The sequence below is a fragment of the Lotus japonicus genome, chromosome 1 (assembly GCF_012489685.1).
Source record: "Lotus japonicus ecotype B-129 chromosome 1, LjGifu_v1.2".
NCBI lineage: Eukaryota > Viridiplantae > Streptophyta > Magnoliopsida > Fabales > Fabaceae > Lotus > Lotus japonicus.
The window spans coordinates 98,330,143-98,346,944 of NC_080041.1; the positions used below are offsets into that span (position 1 = coordinate 98,330,143).

Genomic DNA, 16,802 nt, shown 5'->3' on the forward strand with positions numbered 1-16,802 from the left:
TGATAGTCAATATCAGGTTCTTGAATCGAATCACGAACTCTACATCATTAGTTCTAAATTCTAATCATACCCTGAGTTGCTATGACACCCAAATGAAACCTAAGCTAGAAAAGAGATGGAAGAAGAGTAGGTTCATAGAATAGAATCACCAAATGGATGGAACTAACCCGAGGATAAGGCTTGAGGTTGTACAAGTGAACCAAAAAGAAAATAAGCACTTGTGAAGATGATGCGACACTATGATTTTAACTAGGATGAAACCCGTGCCGTTCACGAAGCCTTTTTTAGTTCTTAGATTTACTATTCACTACTTAAATTTTCAATTGTATGTAGCGATTTAAAAGGTTAAAACAGTATTCACTTTATCGTGTAAATATATTATAAATTTTGAGTTCATAATGCATTTGTAATTTAGAACAAAAAGTTGACGCATATTAATGTAACTTTAGACATCTAATTGATTTCCACGGCTTCAGAAAATTAATTTTAATTTAATTAAAATAAAATAAAAGGGAAGTAACTAATTTGTCTTATGTTGCATAGTTTGATAGGGTGTTCACGTAAAACAATTTTACACCACCAAAAATTATACTTAATTATAAACTTAAAATGTGAAGTGAGGTTGTAGAGCATGTACCTCCAACGTCATATGAATAAATAAAGGAAAAAGCAGTTGAAAATTGTCATATGAATCCAACGACATTGAAAATATCTGAACCATTTATTGAATCAGTTGTATCAGGCAATGCTTTTTAAGTTAAGTACATCAAGTGGAGAAACATGACAACAGAATCGTCTAGCCCATCAACTTAATATGAAAAAGAAAACTACAAAGGTTGGGTATTGCAGATGGCTTACAATTCATGTAGCCAACAAATTTAAGACATCACTCACAACCTTTACTGCACAAACTGCAAACCAGATTCGGGAGACAATCAATGAATTTCAAGGACTATGAACAGGGTAAAATGAAAACAAATATTGCAGTAACGAAGCTATTTAAAAACAACTTGTTGAATTGAAAAAAGAAAAGAAGATCACCATTTTATGTGGAATGGTTATAGCTTCTGGTCTGAAATTGGAGTCCTTGAACTATCAAATATCTCCAGAATGTGCAAAAGGGTTAGAATTGCAATAATAGAAAATAAATCAAACATTTGAAATCCACGTGCAAGAATGTGCCTCATCGTGCTTCTCCCATGGCTGACCATCCAAAACGTATAGGCATTCCTTCTGCTACACTCACTTCCGCTCATTCCTTTTGCATACTTATCATTGATTAGCGGATGGTTGCCTCAGTTTTCTGTCCCAGTAAAAAAACAGAACGATAAATACATAAATAATATATACATCGAATTTAGCGGATGGGTGCGACTGCAGCAGTCACTTACGCTTATAGCTGAGACATGGTTTGCAATCTTGTCTAGCCACTGATCAATCCAGTTTCAGCACAAAACATAAAGGCAATTCAGACAACACCAAGCCTTTTCCTGTTTACCAACCCGATCTGGAATCCACAATAAACAACTCTACTCTACTAGTTCCGCGTCAAAAATATTGCTCGATGGAAACTTATATGATTTAGAGATAAGTCACTTGTGACGAATCAAAGTCGATAAGGCCATCAGGGTCAGGTTCAAATTTTCAGGCCCTTGGTTTATCTCCCTTCCATAAACCATGCTGTTCCACAGCCGAAATCAATTTATACAGCAATGAATTATTCTATATAACAGTCATTTTACACTGTTTGAAGTTGAACCATTTATTTCTATGGAACTGCTACCTGATGGTTTCTGTACATTACTCTCCTCCATTAGTCCTCTCATTTTAATAACATCTTCCCATCTATTGGACCCCGCATAAGTATTAGAGGAGAGCACATAGTTACAGCTATTAGAAGGATCCAGTTCAAGAAGCTTGGTTGTGGCAAGCTCAGCCAAGGGTATATTTCCATGAAGCTGACAGGCGCTTAGCAATATCCTCCACACAACAACATCTGGAGGCACAGGCATCTTAGTGATGAACACATATGCCTTCTGTAAATTGCCAGAGCGACTCAAAAGATCCACAACACATCCATAATGTTTCATTTCCGGAGTCAGTCCATAAACCTTTTCCATACTTTCAAAATATTCCAACCCCTTATCAATCAATCCAGCATGAGCACAAGCCAGCAAAATTCCAACAAAGGCTCCATGAGATGGCCTAACACCTTCCCTCAACATCTGTGAAAAATAATCAAGTGCGGAATCTGCAAAACCATTCACAGCAAGGCCTGCAATCACTGAAGTCCATGACACAGAGTCCTTCTTCCTCATCTCTTTAAACACCTCCAATGCTTTCTCAACCACACCACACTTGCAATACATATCTATCAAGGCATTTCCAACATAAATATCAGCTTTCACATCATATTTCCTTATATAGTTATGAACAGCCTCCCCAACATCAAGCGAACCAATATGAGCACACGCAGAGAGCACGCTGGCAACGGTTTTTTCATCTGGCTTCACCTTAGCCTTCATCATTTCTTTAAAAAGCCTCACTGCCTCTGAAAAACGGCCTGCTTGAGAGTAACTTGTGATCAAATTAGTCCATGAGATCACATCCCTCTGTGGCATAGCATCGAACAGCTCATGAGCAGCAACCAAGTTCCCAGCTTTCCCATAACCCATGATCATGGCATTCCAAGAAACCAAATTGCTGTCATGCATCCTATCAAACACTCCTCGAGCTAGATCAACCATCCCACGCCGCCCATACATGTCAATCAGCGTATTCCCAAGGTAAACGTCAATATCCACCTCATTTTCCTCAATGTACTCAACCATGGCATCAGCAACACCCCACTCACCCAAAACAGAGCAAGCCATACCAACCTTCACCAATGTCACAGCATCAGCCTTCACACCAGCCGCCCGCATCGCTTCAAAAACACCCAAAACCTCCCTAAACTTTTTCCCCTGACGATACCCACAAATCAACGAATTCCAAGAGACCAAATCCCGTTCAGGCATTTCATCAAACACCATCCGGGCAAGACCCATTTCACCGCAACAACCATAGGCATTAATCAAAGCATTAGTTACAAATAAAAGGGAGTCAAACCCAAGTTTCAAAACACGGGCATGGGCCATTGCAGTGAAGGAAACATCAGAAACTCGAGCACAGGCTTTGAGTAGAGATGGGTAGGTGTGGCTGTCACCAACCAGGCCTTGGTGGAACATGAGGTTGTAGGTGCGAAGGGATTCGATGGGGTTGTCGCTTTGGGACCAACCGCGGATCATGAGGTTCCAGAGGGGCAAGGTGGGTTGGTGGATTTGGTTGAAGATGTTCTGGGCTTTGTGGATGTTTGTAGGGGAGAGTGCGAGGGGTTTGAGGTGGTGGAAAATGGAGGAAGAGGAAGAAGGGTCTGTGTGAAGAAACGCATTGAAGGTGCGCGTCATGGGTTTGGATAGTTTCATGTTTCGATCATTCAAGCAGAACATTGCCCTTGTTACAAGCTATCCATGAATATTAGTAGCATAGAACTATAGGGTTTATCGTTTGTAATTCAACGATGATGTGAGATGTCATGTTGTGGGGGGGGGGGGGGGGGTTTGAGACAAGTTTGACTTGACTTTTATCGGTCCTAATTCCTAAATGCTAATTGGGCCAATTTTTTAGTTTAAACTCGTTCTTAGACATGAGGAAACCGGATGAGTTGCGGGTTTAACATGGATCGAACATAAAATGATGAGCTTGAGTTGCCTTCAAGAACAAATTGAATGTCATTTCATATCTCCTTGAAGAATTATACATAATTATCATTCGGTAAAAAACTAATTTTTCTCATTAATGAATTGTGAAAAGAACTATGTAGAGTTGAAGTTTTTCATAACAAAATATTAAAATATTAAATTGGAGAAAATAATAGAAATTTTATACTCACTTGAAACCTGACTATTAATGAAAATATACAAACCATGTTTGTGGGACAGGTTGGGACGGTTACATCTGACTTTCACCTGCTAATTTTTAAACTCAAATTCATCCCTGGACTCGAAGAAACCCGATCAAATGTGGGTGAACGAGCCAATGGTTAGGGTTGAATCATGTACACATCTACTGTGAGATATCTCCAAAGCACGACGAGTCAGAGATAGTGTATATTATTATATAACAAAAAGAATGTATTTTTCTTTTTAAGTAGTGCTAGCAATATCATCTTTCCAACACTCTCTTCAACATTCTCTTATTAATTGATTATTGAAATTCAGGTAGGTCTAATATTTTTAGTGGATTTGACTTGAACTTTAACCAATCAATGAAAGAGTGTTGGAAATAGAATGTTTCTAGCATTTTTTTATGAAATATTATCAAAATAGTTTATATTTTGAGCTACCAACATTCTATTTGATATTTTATTTCTAACACTTTTTTATTGGTTAAAACTCATGTATGATCCATTAAATTATATGAGTCTCATTAATTTGGCGAGACCTACAGGAATTTGAACTTATTAAATAGTGAGCATTACGAATAAAGTGTGTAGTACTAGGCTACTAGCACTTCTCATATATTTTTTAAAATGCTCATTACAACCTATTTTAAAAGGACATGGTAGTTTTGGATTGACACAGCAACAAGGTTTCGTGTTTATCTTTTGCCCCAATAAATGGAGGACTTGTATTCATTAAAATCTCACTTGATGAGCAACCCTTTTAGAGATATCTCGACCATGCCGCTATTTATTTGGGCATGTTGCTGGCCGTTATTTCAGTCTTATTTTACATTTGCACATGATTTTTGCCCTAATTCCCAAAGTCTATTTTGGTTCAATATATAAATTGCAGTGACAATACTAGATAATTTGTCCATAGAGAATATATTTATAACAAGCTCAAAGTTTTAGGTTAAATCAAGATTTAGAATATAAAAAAAATTACAATACAATGATCATGTTGTAAATTATATTATAATTATAATGTCTTGATGAAAAGTAATTTAAGGTAATTAGGATTATTATTTAGGCTTGATTTCTTTATTTATATTGATATTTTTTCTTATTTAATTGGGATTACAATCTAAGCTATCAGAAAGATTTTTTTCATAAAGAAAACAGCAAAACGTTATATGAAGTTAAATGGAATGTTCAGAAAACAACAGGGCTGAAACTAATTTGTAATGTAGAGAAAAGCATAAGCTGACATAAATTACAGATTGAACAAAAATGCTGTGTTAGGTCTGCTCTTTTTTGTATATCTCATTATGACTTCTATAAAAGACAAACAAACTACTAGCAAAATTGATGATCATAATCATATTAATAGATAAATCCCTATCTAGTCTTACGAGCTTTTGCCATTTTTTGCTTTCTTTTCTTCACAGCTTTAGGGACTTTATTTTTCCGCGCTTCTTTCTTCTCCTCCTTCACCTTCTTCTTGTTTTCCTTCCTAGCTTCTTTTCTTGCTGCTTTCTTATCCACAGGAGAACCGGTTTCACTTCCAGAGGATGAATCCCCATCCTCTTCAGGATCAGTAGCACTATCTTCGTCCTGATCTGATTGAGACTCCGCATCATCACCCTCTGCGAGGCTAGATTTACTGTCAGAAATTAAACATGAATCTTCTATACGACTTGATTCCTGCCTTTGCTCGCCATCTCGCAGGGAAGGCTGGGTATTCGGCACAGCGTGTTTAAGCCCTGTAATGGTCTTATATAATAAATCGCCGGTGTCCTTCCCACTTGCTATCCGTTGTGCATCCTCCTCAGCATTCTTAACATCAACTAGGTTCTTTGGAATGTAAGACTGTAACAAGAGTTCAGAAACTTGTGTAAGAACGGACATAAAAGATCAATGTGACCACAAACCTATTCAAAGATCAATCTGAAGTTCTGAACCCCATTTCAGTTCTTGATAAAAAAAAATGATTAATCAAGCTCATATCTACTGCTTATAGAAGAAAATAAGAAAAGTGGCGGCTTAGATGAAAATAAGGAATGAATTTTACAATTTTATGAGAAATAAATAAACTTCTATGTTGATATCATATTCCAACTACCCGGCTCGAACAAGATTGCCTAAGTGGAGTATACCTATAGTTCAAACAAAAAAATATTCCAACAATCATGTTTAGATTTAGAATTGGTTGTTAGGGTGTATTAGTTACTTACCTCTCAGATGCCATTTCCTATATTCTGTTTCCATTACAAAAATACTATCACTTTGTTCTTAGATTTCAAAGTTTAATAAAGGAAACAAACAACAACATATTATTTTCTGTAAAAAAGTTAAAACCTGAAAAGAAAGTGGAAATTAGATAGCATTTTCCAAGCAAGAAGTTGACATAAAAAGGAAGGTTACCTGCACAAATACAGAATCCGCAATTTCTTCCTCCACGGATAAATCTCCTCTTGCTAAAACTTTTTGTTGCACCTAGAAATTTTTGAATACCACAATGATTACTTTGAAGTTGTTCATAAAATGTAACAATAATTAGAGAATGACAAATACCTCTTCCAAATAGCTATCCACAGCATCATCAGCAATGGATGCATCAACAATAAAATCAAACAGTTCTTTTATTGTCATGACAGCCACACCATGCTTTTTGAAGAAGTCCTACAAGAGAAACAACTACTTAATCACACTTTTCCCTTAGCCCCACCAACACACAAGAAATATGCAATTTAGAGCAAGTTCTTATAAGTCTTACAGATATATGAACACAATCTTCACGCAGAAAATCAAGAGCATGAGGATGGTCAGGATCAACAGCTTGAGAAACATCAATAATATACAAGTGACCCTGACAAATTAAGAAAAAAATTCGTTGACTGTTGACACATACATTTAATGAATGAAATAGAAACAGTAGAAGGATATGCTAACCTCAAAATAAAGTATATTATATTCACTAAGGTCACCATGCACCAATTTGCACTTTTGATACAGCGTCCGCATTGCAATAATAATCTGAAATACAAATGCTCACATAATTTCAACCTCAAAAATTGGCAGAACAGACTACAACATGCACCCTTAGAATTTAGAAGAGTAAAAAACATGGGACAAGTGTTTCCCTAAATGACACTCAAAGGAGACGGTAAAGACTTTTCAGGCTTTAACCAACAAGTATGGTTTTAGTAATCATTCTAGATAGCAGGCTTCCAAGGACCTAAACAACAACCTCATGTTAAAGTATCAACAACACACTATCAAGAGACCTGCTAAAGGAATATGTTCTAACTTCTAAACCATGCAAACATTAATAGACTATTGTATCACCCACCTCCACATAGCCTTCCCGTAACTTGTCTAGAGATAAAGCAGCATCTTTGAGACGAGGAGCAGCCCAACCAGTCTTTCCTATGTGAAACAAATAACCACGGAACTTCAATTAAAATTGTACTTGCATTTATTCAGTCTATACTGCAGTATACATTACCAGAATAATATAATATATGCTACAGAAAGAATTCGGAATTTTCGAAGACTGGTGATAGATAATTAGAGGGTGGCTATTAGCAGTTCCATCTTCAATATAAGTGAACAGAGCAATTAAACTACGCATTACTCTTCTATCATTTTTTTTATTCAAATGTAGACATTTATAAACTGATAATCCATATGATCAATTTTGAGCAACTGATTAAATATGGACAATCGATCAGAATCGTCAGTTTGTATTTTCTCAAAATCCAGGATAAAGCAATACCTATAAATTCCATAACCAGAACATGTAGCCGCAGAAGATGTGGTGTAGGGCACCTAAGCCCTGCTGCTTTTAGCCTGCAATCCAATATAGAAAGGGCAAAAGAACGAAACAGCTCAGGAAAAAAAAAATAATCAAAGTTTTTTATTGAAATCAGCCCAAGGAATAAACCCACATGCTCAGGGAGTAAGCAAAACAAGGAGCCCCCTTTATCAGAAGAAAAAACTCTAGAAGGAAAAAAGAGCAAAAGCTCGGAAAAATTGACAACCATGACAATTCACTCCAGAACAGATTAACACTTCATATAGGTTTATTTGAGTTTATTTGCTCTAAGACGTAAATAAAATTCTTAACAGAGATCTCAACTATTAGAAAGGATGACTACAGAAGTTCCTGGTTTAAGTAAAAGCTAACATATTAATTATCTAAGGTTAGCAACGGATCAAGCCATAACCTACAGGTAGGAGTATTAATAACAAAACTCCTAATGCATAGCGGATGATGTTGACCGACATGATTACCTTCCTTCAATTCTCTCTCCTTTTCTTTTAATAGTATAATTTAGTATATCATATTTCAATGGAATTTCATTAACAGTTTTTACTGTGATGCATAAGCTAACAAAAAAAAACGAAAAAAGAACAAATGCAAACCTCATAAGATTTCTCATTTCTTTCTCTGCCCAAGTTTTTACCATTTTCCTGGGATTATGCTTGCAGTATCCATTCCTAAACCGGAAGTCTCCTTGCACATATCTATCTCTATCCCTGAAGGCACCCAGATGATTATAAAGTTCAGTTCATATGATAAATAAAAAAAAAAGGCACCTTTGGTTCAAGAAACCAGGTTTCCATTCAATGTGTTGAAAACAATTTGTGCTGCATTTGTGCATTGCATGTATATAAGGAATTTATTAGAAGAACATGTATCAAGACAATTTCACTAATTCTAAAGGCAAGATAACTCCATAAATTCTTTCACAATATATTATATCATAATATCCAGGATCTAGCCCCTCGAAGAAACTTTTTCATGATAAAAAAATAATAACAAAAGTTTTCTTGAATAAAGATTCCAGTGCTCTCTTATGTAAATCTTTCATAATTTTCGGCCTTCAACATAATCTATAATAACAGAAGAAGCTAAATCAAGCTAACACATAGAGTACTTACTTAAATACCAGAACAGATGTTTTGTACACTTTAATTGCAAGTTCTTGACCATCGTTTTTGGTTGCATGATAAACATTTGCCTGTCAAAGAACAAGAAATGTCAAAATAAAAATACGATGGATTGGTATCACATAACAAATTATCCACATAAAGTCCTCATCATAGAAGTAAAGCCATAAGATCAAGAAAAAACAAACTTAAACATGAAAATAAAGGCTTCTGGTGTGTCACATACTTCCTTTCCAGTTGAAATGCATCCGTTGATATCGTTAAACACACCCCTGTTCAGCATCTTGAATAAAACCATGCGCGTTCTTGGATCAATTGCCTAGGGAATATTTTAGAATTAGCTGCATGATAATTATAAAAAAGAAACATACAACAAACAAGCCTATATAATAATAAAAAAGAATAAAATAAAATGGGCAAGCACTTGAGTAGGCAAGAAGAGAATGAAAGAAAGGGGGAGAGAGAATGTGAGAGAAAACCGAAACTGTATATAGAACATTTTTGAGAACTGAGCACAAAGAAGTGTCTGTAGAGAACTCGTTATTTATAAGTAGGGCCTAACAGAAATAACTGCAGGGCAGAGCTGAATCTGTTGGAACAGAATAACAGAAGCTCAGCAGCTTCTATTATGACTAACTGTCACTGTTTATTATACGTGCACAACACCTGTATAATATACTCTTTAAATAAAATGTAGGGAAGCATGTCACGAAACAAGTTATTAAACTATCATACTTTATATAACTAATGTAATGAGGTGTACAACGAGTGGATAGGGAGAAGTAACAAACATTGACTTAATTTTTTTATGTAATTAAGGTACCAGATTTTATGAAATCAACATAATTTACCTGCTCAACAGTGGCTCGGTCTGCTTTCTCAGTTTTATTAGTTTTACCAATGGCCCCATCTCTCACACTTCCACGAATTGCTGTTGTCACAGAGTTAGACATGCCAACATTCATCCTTCCTTCCCACTCCTGCACCAACAGGTCCCAATTTCAAAACTATTAAACAAACAAGACCAATAGGATAAAAGGGAACAATATTTCTTATGAAGGCAGCAATAAATCTCTGTCAAATAAATTAAATCAACAGAATGGTTCAATCAGCAGAGGTAATGCAGTTGAAACAAAAAAAAAGTAGCATTGTTTTAAAAAATCATGTCCATTCCAATAAAGGGCCTCCGGAAGTCACATCTGTAGGCAGGCATTAATGGAGGATTTGAGGAAGTTAAGGAGGAGGATGTTAAAAATCCCACCCCATAAAATGGCTTCCTGTGACCTATATTTTACTGAACAATGTAAAGATCACAAGAAATATGAGGCAATTAAGCCTGAGAGTGATGATACTCTGCAAGCTTCCCTTACAAATGGCATTGAAACTTCTAGTGCAAAGGTTGGAAACCAGGAGGGTCTGAGCGAGACAAACTTTTTTTTCTTTTTGATAGGCAAATGTTAGTTGTTAGTAATTTTAGTAAATTAGTCTCTCCTCAGGGTTCGAACCCTGGACCCTTCATCCCACCCAACCCTTATGTCCCCTAGCTCTTACCACTTGAGCTAACCCTCGGGGACATGAGCAAGACAAACTTAAAAACACACAAACAAGCAGATATCAACAAGTTTTCCTTCCCACTCCTGCACCACCAGGTCTCAAACTTAAACCTATTTCAAAACAAACCAAATGGTGAAAGCTCAAACTAAGTCTATTTGTACCAAAAAAAAAAAACTCTAATGCAGCTATAACAACAATGTCCAAAGCTCAATGTTTTCAATGAAAAACCAAGTAATACTGAAAAGGAGGGGAAAACCCAATAGTGAAATAAGCACTATTTATCAATATAAATTACAGTAAAATCCTAAAAAATCAAACTTTAATCGATAAAAGACTCTTCAAATGTCAATATTGCAAGATGAGACACCCATTTGGATGTTAGAATGATTAAGCATGTAAGGAAGTAAAGGGTATCAAAAAAGGGGGTAGTATGAAGAATGGAACCTCCAAGGGTGAAGCTCGAATATGATGTGTGAACTTCTGGTTGCGATTGGCGAGAGGTTGGAGTGTGGAGGAATGAGAGTGGTGGCCACCGTGAGCGTTAGGGCGCCAGGAACTGAGGGAGGAAGAGAACGAGCCATCAAACACTTCATCTTCGTCCTTGGAATCCAACCAGTCTAACGCATCGCCGATTTCTGAATCTGAAGAACATGAATCCTCAACTTCTTCTTCTTCTACTTCTTCTTGATGGGGTTCGTGTTCAACGGCGGTGTTCATTGTGCCGCCGGTGTTGTTCGTGAACTGAGAGAGGCGATGAAAGCGGTGAGTGTTTTTGCTGCCAATACCCTACTATGTATCAAAAATGAAATTCAAAGAAATAATAATAACCGAAATATTACTATTGGGTTACTATTTGGTAAAATCACCCCTACTTAGTGACCCAATAATATTTTGTTTATTGTTTTTTTTATTATACAAATGAATTTATTTAAGGATTCTTTCAAAAAAAAAAAGAATTTATTTAAGGATTGATTTTATTTTAGTTTAGTTTACAAGAGAAGGATGATTTTAGTGACGGGTGGTTGGTTCAAGTGGTACATGTTTGATTCCCCTTAAGTAAGGTCTCGGGTTCGAATCTTGTGGACGGAAAAACCTATGCAGAGAGAGTTAGACCCACCATGAGGTGGATGTTCCCGGCTCGAACATGATTGTCTCTAAAGGAGGACATCTGTCTAAAAAAAAGAGTAAAATACACTCACCCCCTCAAGATTTGCAAGAATGACACTCCACCTCATTCTTTTTTTTAAATATACACTCCACCCCATTTTTTATAAAGGTAAAATTTAGTGACGAAAACAAATTCGTCACTAATAAAAAATAATTACTAATTAGTTAAAATTTAAATAAGTTTAATGCATATACACTATCATACATTAATTTATGAAAATAAATTTACTGAATTAAATTTAAAAAAACAATCCACTCTGTCTGTTAAGTTCACGTCCTATCTGTCTCCAAATCATATTTCTCACCACAAACGGTCACCACCAAGCCTTTGCTCCCTTTAACACGACGGCCACTGTCCCAGAATGTGAAACCCCATGGCACCACCATGCATCAAAGTTTTGTTGCGACCTGAACCACAGAACGTGAATGACACATTCCCAAAGCTACTTGTTCAACTACTTCTTGTGAACTTCACCCCCTTTAAGTTGCGAGCGAACGCTCTGTTGGTTTAAGATGTCGTTGGATTTTGTTAAAAACGGTGCTCCACCGCATCGTTGGGTTCTAATAACCTCCGATCCACTTCATATTTCTTAATTTTGTTTCTCTATTTTCTTCACCCATTTGTCTTGCTTTTTGGGTCTACAATCCAATTTTCAAAATTTGAGGTATAAAGAGATTATTTTGATTAAAATTAAATTATTACCAAATATGAAAACACAAGCATGTTTCCCTATGTTCGAGATATGGTTTGTAAACCGGTCGGGTGTGCTATTGCAGAATTTGCATTGTGAATTTACGGAGGAAGACCGTGATTGAGAGAATGAGGAGGACTATGATGTTTTCATTTTTAAATTTATTGGATTATATTGAAAATATTTTTTGAAATTATTGATTAACAATTTAAATAATAACTAATTATTAATGAAGATTATTTTTCGTCACTAAATTTGCATCTATATAAAATGGGGTGGGGTGTAGATTTTAGACAAGAATGGGGTGGAGTGTAATTCTAACAAACCTTGAGAGGGGTGAGTGTACTTTACTAAAAAAAAAGATGATTTGTTGATATTTTGTTTTAAAGTTTACAAGATAATATAAGGGTTTTTTTTTGATACATCAGAAAATTGATATAAAGGTTAAGTTTCTGATATATATATATATAGGGTATAGTTAAAATAGAGGACAAAATTTATGACTTTTAGTTATTGAAAAAAAAATCAAATAAAATATTATTTTGATCATTTTAATTTTTTTAATCAATTTCGATCATTCTCCTCCTTTTTCCCTCCATCCCCTCCCTTTTTATATTCCTCCTCCCATTCAACCTCCACCCACCACCCAACCCCCACCTTCCCCTCCCTCTTCCCTTCCCCCACCTCCACAACCTCTTCCCCTTCCCCTAACCACATATGATTTTTGCTTAAAAAAATTATATTTACTTTGTTGAGATTTCATTTTAAAATATACGAGAATTTTCTTCCTAAGATCATTTTTTTTAATGTTCCTAAGATCATACTTATACTCCAATATGTGTAAGTTAAGAATTTAATTAATTAAAAGAAACTAGATATATATTATCTAAACCAACCACATTTGATTTAAAATAATTTGTTGGAATTTCATTTTAAATTTAATGATATTTTTTCCATAGAGCACGCACTCTTTTTCCATCGAGTATTATTTTTGTTGAAACTAGAGTATCCACCGTCACCAACTAATGCATTCTTTCCATTGCCTATAAAAAAACCAACTGATGCATTCCAATTTTATGGGGATCTCAATTTGTTTCGTTTCTTTCATTTCCTTTAGAGGTGTATACACTTTCATGTGAAAAACATGTTTTTGTTTTCCATCCATCTACATCCCTATGTAGTTTTTTTTTTGAGATGATAAATCCTTATGTAGTTGTTCTAATATTACTTGCAGTTCTTTTTCTATGCAGCTGAGGGTGAACTCAAGTGTTGGAAGTTTAAAGAGCTAAGGATCCAAATTTGTGGACAAGATCAAATTATCTTCCTTACTATTACATATTGGTAATTCCACTGCAGGAGAAAAAACCTCCCACCAAAGGAATAAAAGAATTAATGTATATTGTGTATTCAAAGACTCTTTGTACGGAGATACATTAACATACATAAATAAACCTCTCAAATTAGCTTAAAATATTAACAAATGTTACACTGAAGTTTAGAAACTCTGAAAGAAAGAGAGGAGGGAAACATGAAAAGCAAATTCATGATGCTATTTCATGTTTCCTTCCTATTATGTTTCAGGCTTTTCTTCCTCTTCTGTGGGTTCCTTAGGTGGTTCTGCAGGCTCTGATGATGGCTCTTGATCATCAGCAGGTTCAGGAGGTGGAGTGGCATTCTTCTTGTTGGCATTACAAGCCTCAAGCACATGGCTGTAGGTCCCTTTCTCCATGAAAAGCTGTTGGAAATGGTGCTTGCAGTAGAGGACACCATCCAAAGCAGCATAGGAGGAATGTGTGAGGTGGCAACCTGCACGAGCACATCTAAAGCAATTCTTGTGGTAGCATTCTCCTTCTAATGACATCTATTCAAAATAAAGCAAAACATGTATTAGTTAGATCAGTTCCTAGGAATAGCATGTTTAGATCAACTAATTTTTCCTCAAAATCAACTACAACACACGCAGAAGTTAGAAGCTACTCACAAAAGCTTCTTTGTATAGTCGACCTTGACTTTAAAATTAATTGTACATGGATTTCTAAACATGTAATGAAAATTATATAATTTTATTGTATGTTTGAAAATCTTTCTAAAATTGATTCTAAAATCAAAATTAATTCCACGGAGAAGCTTCTCGAGTAGTTTCTACGTGTTTAGAATTGATTCTAAGAAAAGAGAAGGTGATCCAGACATGCTATAAATCTTATGATACTTTTGCATCATTTTTAATTGCCACCTTACAATTAAACATAAGCATGCTCAGATCAGCATGTGTTTCCTCCTAATTAATTATGACAGCCGGAAGCTACCCACGAAAGTTTCTTCTGAGAATTGATTTTGAATTTAGAATCTAGAAGAAATTACAAGTTTGGAAATCCTTCTATATGCATATTTAAACCAACTTCACTTTTCTTAGAATCAAATCTGACACGCAGATGTTACTCATAAATGCTTCTCCTCATAATTGGTTTTGTCTTTTAGAGGATTATCAATCGTGCACTGTAATTGATAAAAAAACCAAAATCGATTCTGAAAAGAAACTTCTCAATACACTTTGGGGTGTCAGAATTGATTTTGAGAAAAGATAACCTCAACGAAGAAACATCCTATAAATCTTATCATACTTTTTTTTTGTTACAAAATCTTATAATACTTTTGTGTCATTTTTAATTTTCAATCTTACAATTAAACTGAGTTTGGTTGATGTGATTACAAACCTTTTCCAGGGGATAGACTGTTTTTGAGCAAACTGCACATTTGTCTAGGGTTCCACTGAACATCGAGGAGAGTCTGCTTGGGGTCCTATTCTGTGAATGAAGAAGATTATTGTACAATACATGTTAGAAAGATTAGAAGAAAAAAGAACACTTGAATGAATAAAATTAAATTGTTTCATTATGCGTTAAGCTTATTAATTATAAGTTATGTTCATAATAACAAAAGGTGCAGAAAATACAATTGGAGGGTGAACATACCAGCAGCTCATTTTGTTTTTCAGTTGACTTTGCTGCAGCATTTATAGTCATGAAAACAACATATCATATTAGCCAAATCAACACAAAGAAAAGGGTTCATATCAATTTGTACATAACAAGTTTGTTACAGAAAAAAAAAAAATAGGAAAAAAAAAATGAACAAGATGGTTCACATCTAACCTTGAAAGTTCTTGCTAAAGTTGCCAGATTCCTTGAAAAGCTGTTCAAAGTGTGTCTTGCAATAGAGGACACCATCCATTGAGGAATAGGTGCTCATCTGACCAACACATAAAATTGCATCATTAGCACCCAATTTAAGGGGAAAACTTAAACTACATCAATTTTTCTCTTTTAATGAATAAAATCATATCAAAGTTCCAGCATTCAGGGACAGAACTAAGTAGTTCCAAAATCTGGCAGTCGCCTCCAAAAGAAAAAATTTCCTTAATAGAATAGTATATGACTGTAATATTTACCTCTCTAAAAAAATTTATATTGCTTTTTCGATGGTAAATATTTTATATTGTTCATTTTACTTAACATGTAAAGTTTTCACCTCTTACCAATTTTTTTGGTTCACTCCATGCTGGCCAAACAATATCATTACAAATTTTGAATTCTGGCACTTGGATACCAATGCATATAGTTATACCTATACCCTGTTTCACTTTATTTCTCACATGAGTTATATATTTAATCAGCTAAAGAGTTGCATGCTTCTATTTTGTATGATTGGCTAGAAAAGATGAAATGGAAAATTCAACCATGATATATATAACTCTAATGATAAAATAATGAAAGAAGCATCATATATAGGAAACATATTTAAAACAGCAAATGAACAAAACATCAATGACAAAGGGTGTGACAGAATAGAATCATACAGTAAGATTTCCCTTGCAGTGACTGCATTTGAAGCAGCTTTTATGGTAAGGTACACCTTCAAGAGTTAACAAGTCAACCACATAAACAGTCTTATCACAAGCCGCGCATTTATCAAGAGTTCCTGTAAATGACATTTTGTTGTTGGTGTTGTTTCCTTAATCCTCAAAAAAAATGATGAAAAGCAAGGCTCGGAAACAGAAACTTTCTTGCTTTAATTGTCTTTTATTATGTATTTTTTCCTTTAATCCAGAAATGAGGATTAAAGAGAAGTTCAACAAGAGAGAATTACAGCACTCATAACCTTGCACCCTCAGACAAATGGGGATTAAACAAAGTCTTTGATATTTCTAAGCAAAGTAATTCACAATCAGATTATAACGGATTTGATAGCACTGGTAAATGGTTGACAAGTGATTGGAGACCTCAAAATATTAAGTAACTCATGCTGTAATTTGTGGATAAAAACTGATCCTCTGGAGTGAAAACAGGGTGGTCTCTGACTATTTTCAAACAAAAACAACACATTGTCACATTCCATTCCAGCTATTCTTGCAGCTAAGTTTGTCAAAAATAGTGAGAGAGTTATATCCAGAATGCATAATCCAAAATATTTATTTATTCATAAAAAGGAATTTTATTTTTAGAGTTTGATAA

The 16,802-nt window shown here is 35.0% G+C and overlaps 3 protein-coding genes across 4 annotated transcripts; all 3 read right to left on the reverse strand.

The window, feature by feature from the left end:
- Nucleotides 1-702: 702 nt before the first annotated feature.
- Nucleotides 703-3,576, reverse strand: LOC130728234 (pentatricopeptide repeat-containing protein At2g22410, mitochondrial-like). 2 transcript variants are annotated; one of them, XM_057579620.1, is made up of 3 exons: nt 1,392-3,576; nt 1,042-1,303; nt 703-911 (listed from the first exon to the last, which is right to left on the reverse strand). In XM_057579620.1, the coding sequence occupies exon 1, from the start codon at nt 3,486-3,488 to the stop codon at nt 1,734-1,736; it is 1,755 nt and encodes a 584-aa protein (XP_057435603.1). In that variant the 5' UTR covers nt 3,489-3,576; the 3' UTR covers nt 703-911; nt 1,042-1,303; nt 1,392-1,733. The 2 variants fall into 2 exon arrangements, with proteins under 2 accessions (XP_057435603.1, XP_057435602.1); XM_057579619.1 differs by having other exon boundaries at nt 703-1,303.
- Nucleotides 3,577-5,074: 1,498 nt separating this feature from the next.
- LOC130728235 (uncharacterized) lies at nt 5,075-11,238 on the reverse strand. The gene is made up of 12 exons (XM_057579621.1): nt 10,877-11,238; nt 9,730-9,858; nt 9,105-9,197; nt 8,870-8,949; nt 8,351-8,464; nt 7,701-7,774; nt 7,275-7,351; nt 6,875-6,958; nt 6,699-6,791; nt 6,497-6,604; nt 6,347-6,418; nt 5,075-5,791 (listed from the first exon to the last, which is right to left on the reverse strand). The coding sequence occupies exons 1-12, from the start codon at nt 11,147-11,149 to the stop codon at nt 5,321-5,323; spliced, it is 1,668 nt and encodes a 555-aa protein (XP_057435604.1). The 5' UTR covers nt 11,150-11,238; the 3' UTR covers nt 5,075-5,320.
- A 2,343-nt stretch (nt 11,239-13,581) lies between these two features.
- On the reverse strand, nt 13,582-16,491 carry LOC130728236 (LIM domain-containing protein PLIM2b-like). The gene is made up of 5 exons (XM_057579623.1): nt 16,148-16,491; nt 15,444-15,540; nt 15,264-15,295; nt 15,006-15,095; nt 13,582-14,152 (listed from the first exon to the last, which is right to left on the reverse strand). Exons 1-5 carry the CDS (start codon nt 16,280-16,282, stop codon nt 13,862-13,864), a joined length of 645 nt encoding a protein of 214 aa, XP_057435606.1. The 5' UTR covers nt 16,283-16,491; the 3' UTR covers nt 13,582-13,861.
- Nucleotides 16,492-16,802: the final 311 nt, after the last annotated feature.

Bases quoted from the DNA above. Each gene is read 5' to 3' on its own strand.
- LOC130728234 (XM_057579620.1), bottom strand. From the start codon at position 3,488: ATGTTCTGCTTGAATGATCGAAACATGAAACTATCCAAACCCATGACG.
- LOC130728235 (XM_057579621.1), bottom strand. From the start codon at position 11,149: ATGAACACCGCCGTTGAACACGAACCCCATCAAGAAGAAGTAGAAGAA. The intron at 9,859-10,876 runs GTTCCATTCTTC...CTGTTGGTGCAG, and splicing joins TTCGAGCTTCACCCTTGGAG to GAGTGGGAAGGAAGGATGAA. The intron at 8,950-9,104 runs GTATGTGACACA...GTTCTTTGACAG, and splicing joins GCATTTCAACTGGAAAGGAA to GCAAATGTTTATCATGCAAC.
- LOC130728236 (XM_057579623.1), bottom strand. From the start codon at position 16,282: ATGTCATTTACAGGAACTCTTGATAAATGCGCGGCTTGTGATAAGACT. The intron at 15,541-16,147 runs GTATGATTCTAT...TGTGTTGGTCAG, and splicing joins ACTGCAAGGGAAATCTTACT to ATGAGCACCTATTCCTCAAT. The intron at 15,296-15,443 runs GTTAGATGTGAA...TAAATGCTGCAG, and splicing joins CTTTAGCAAGAACTTTCAAG to CAAAGTCAACTGAAAAACAA.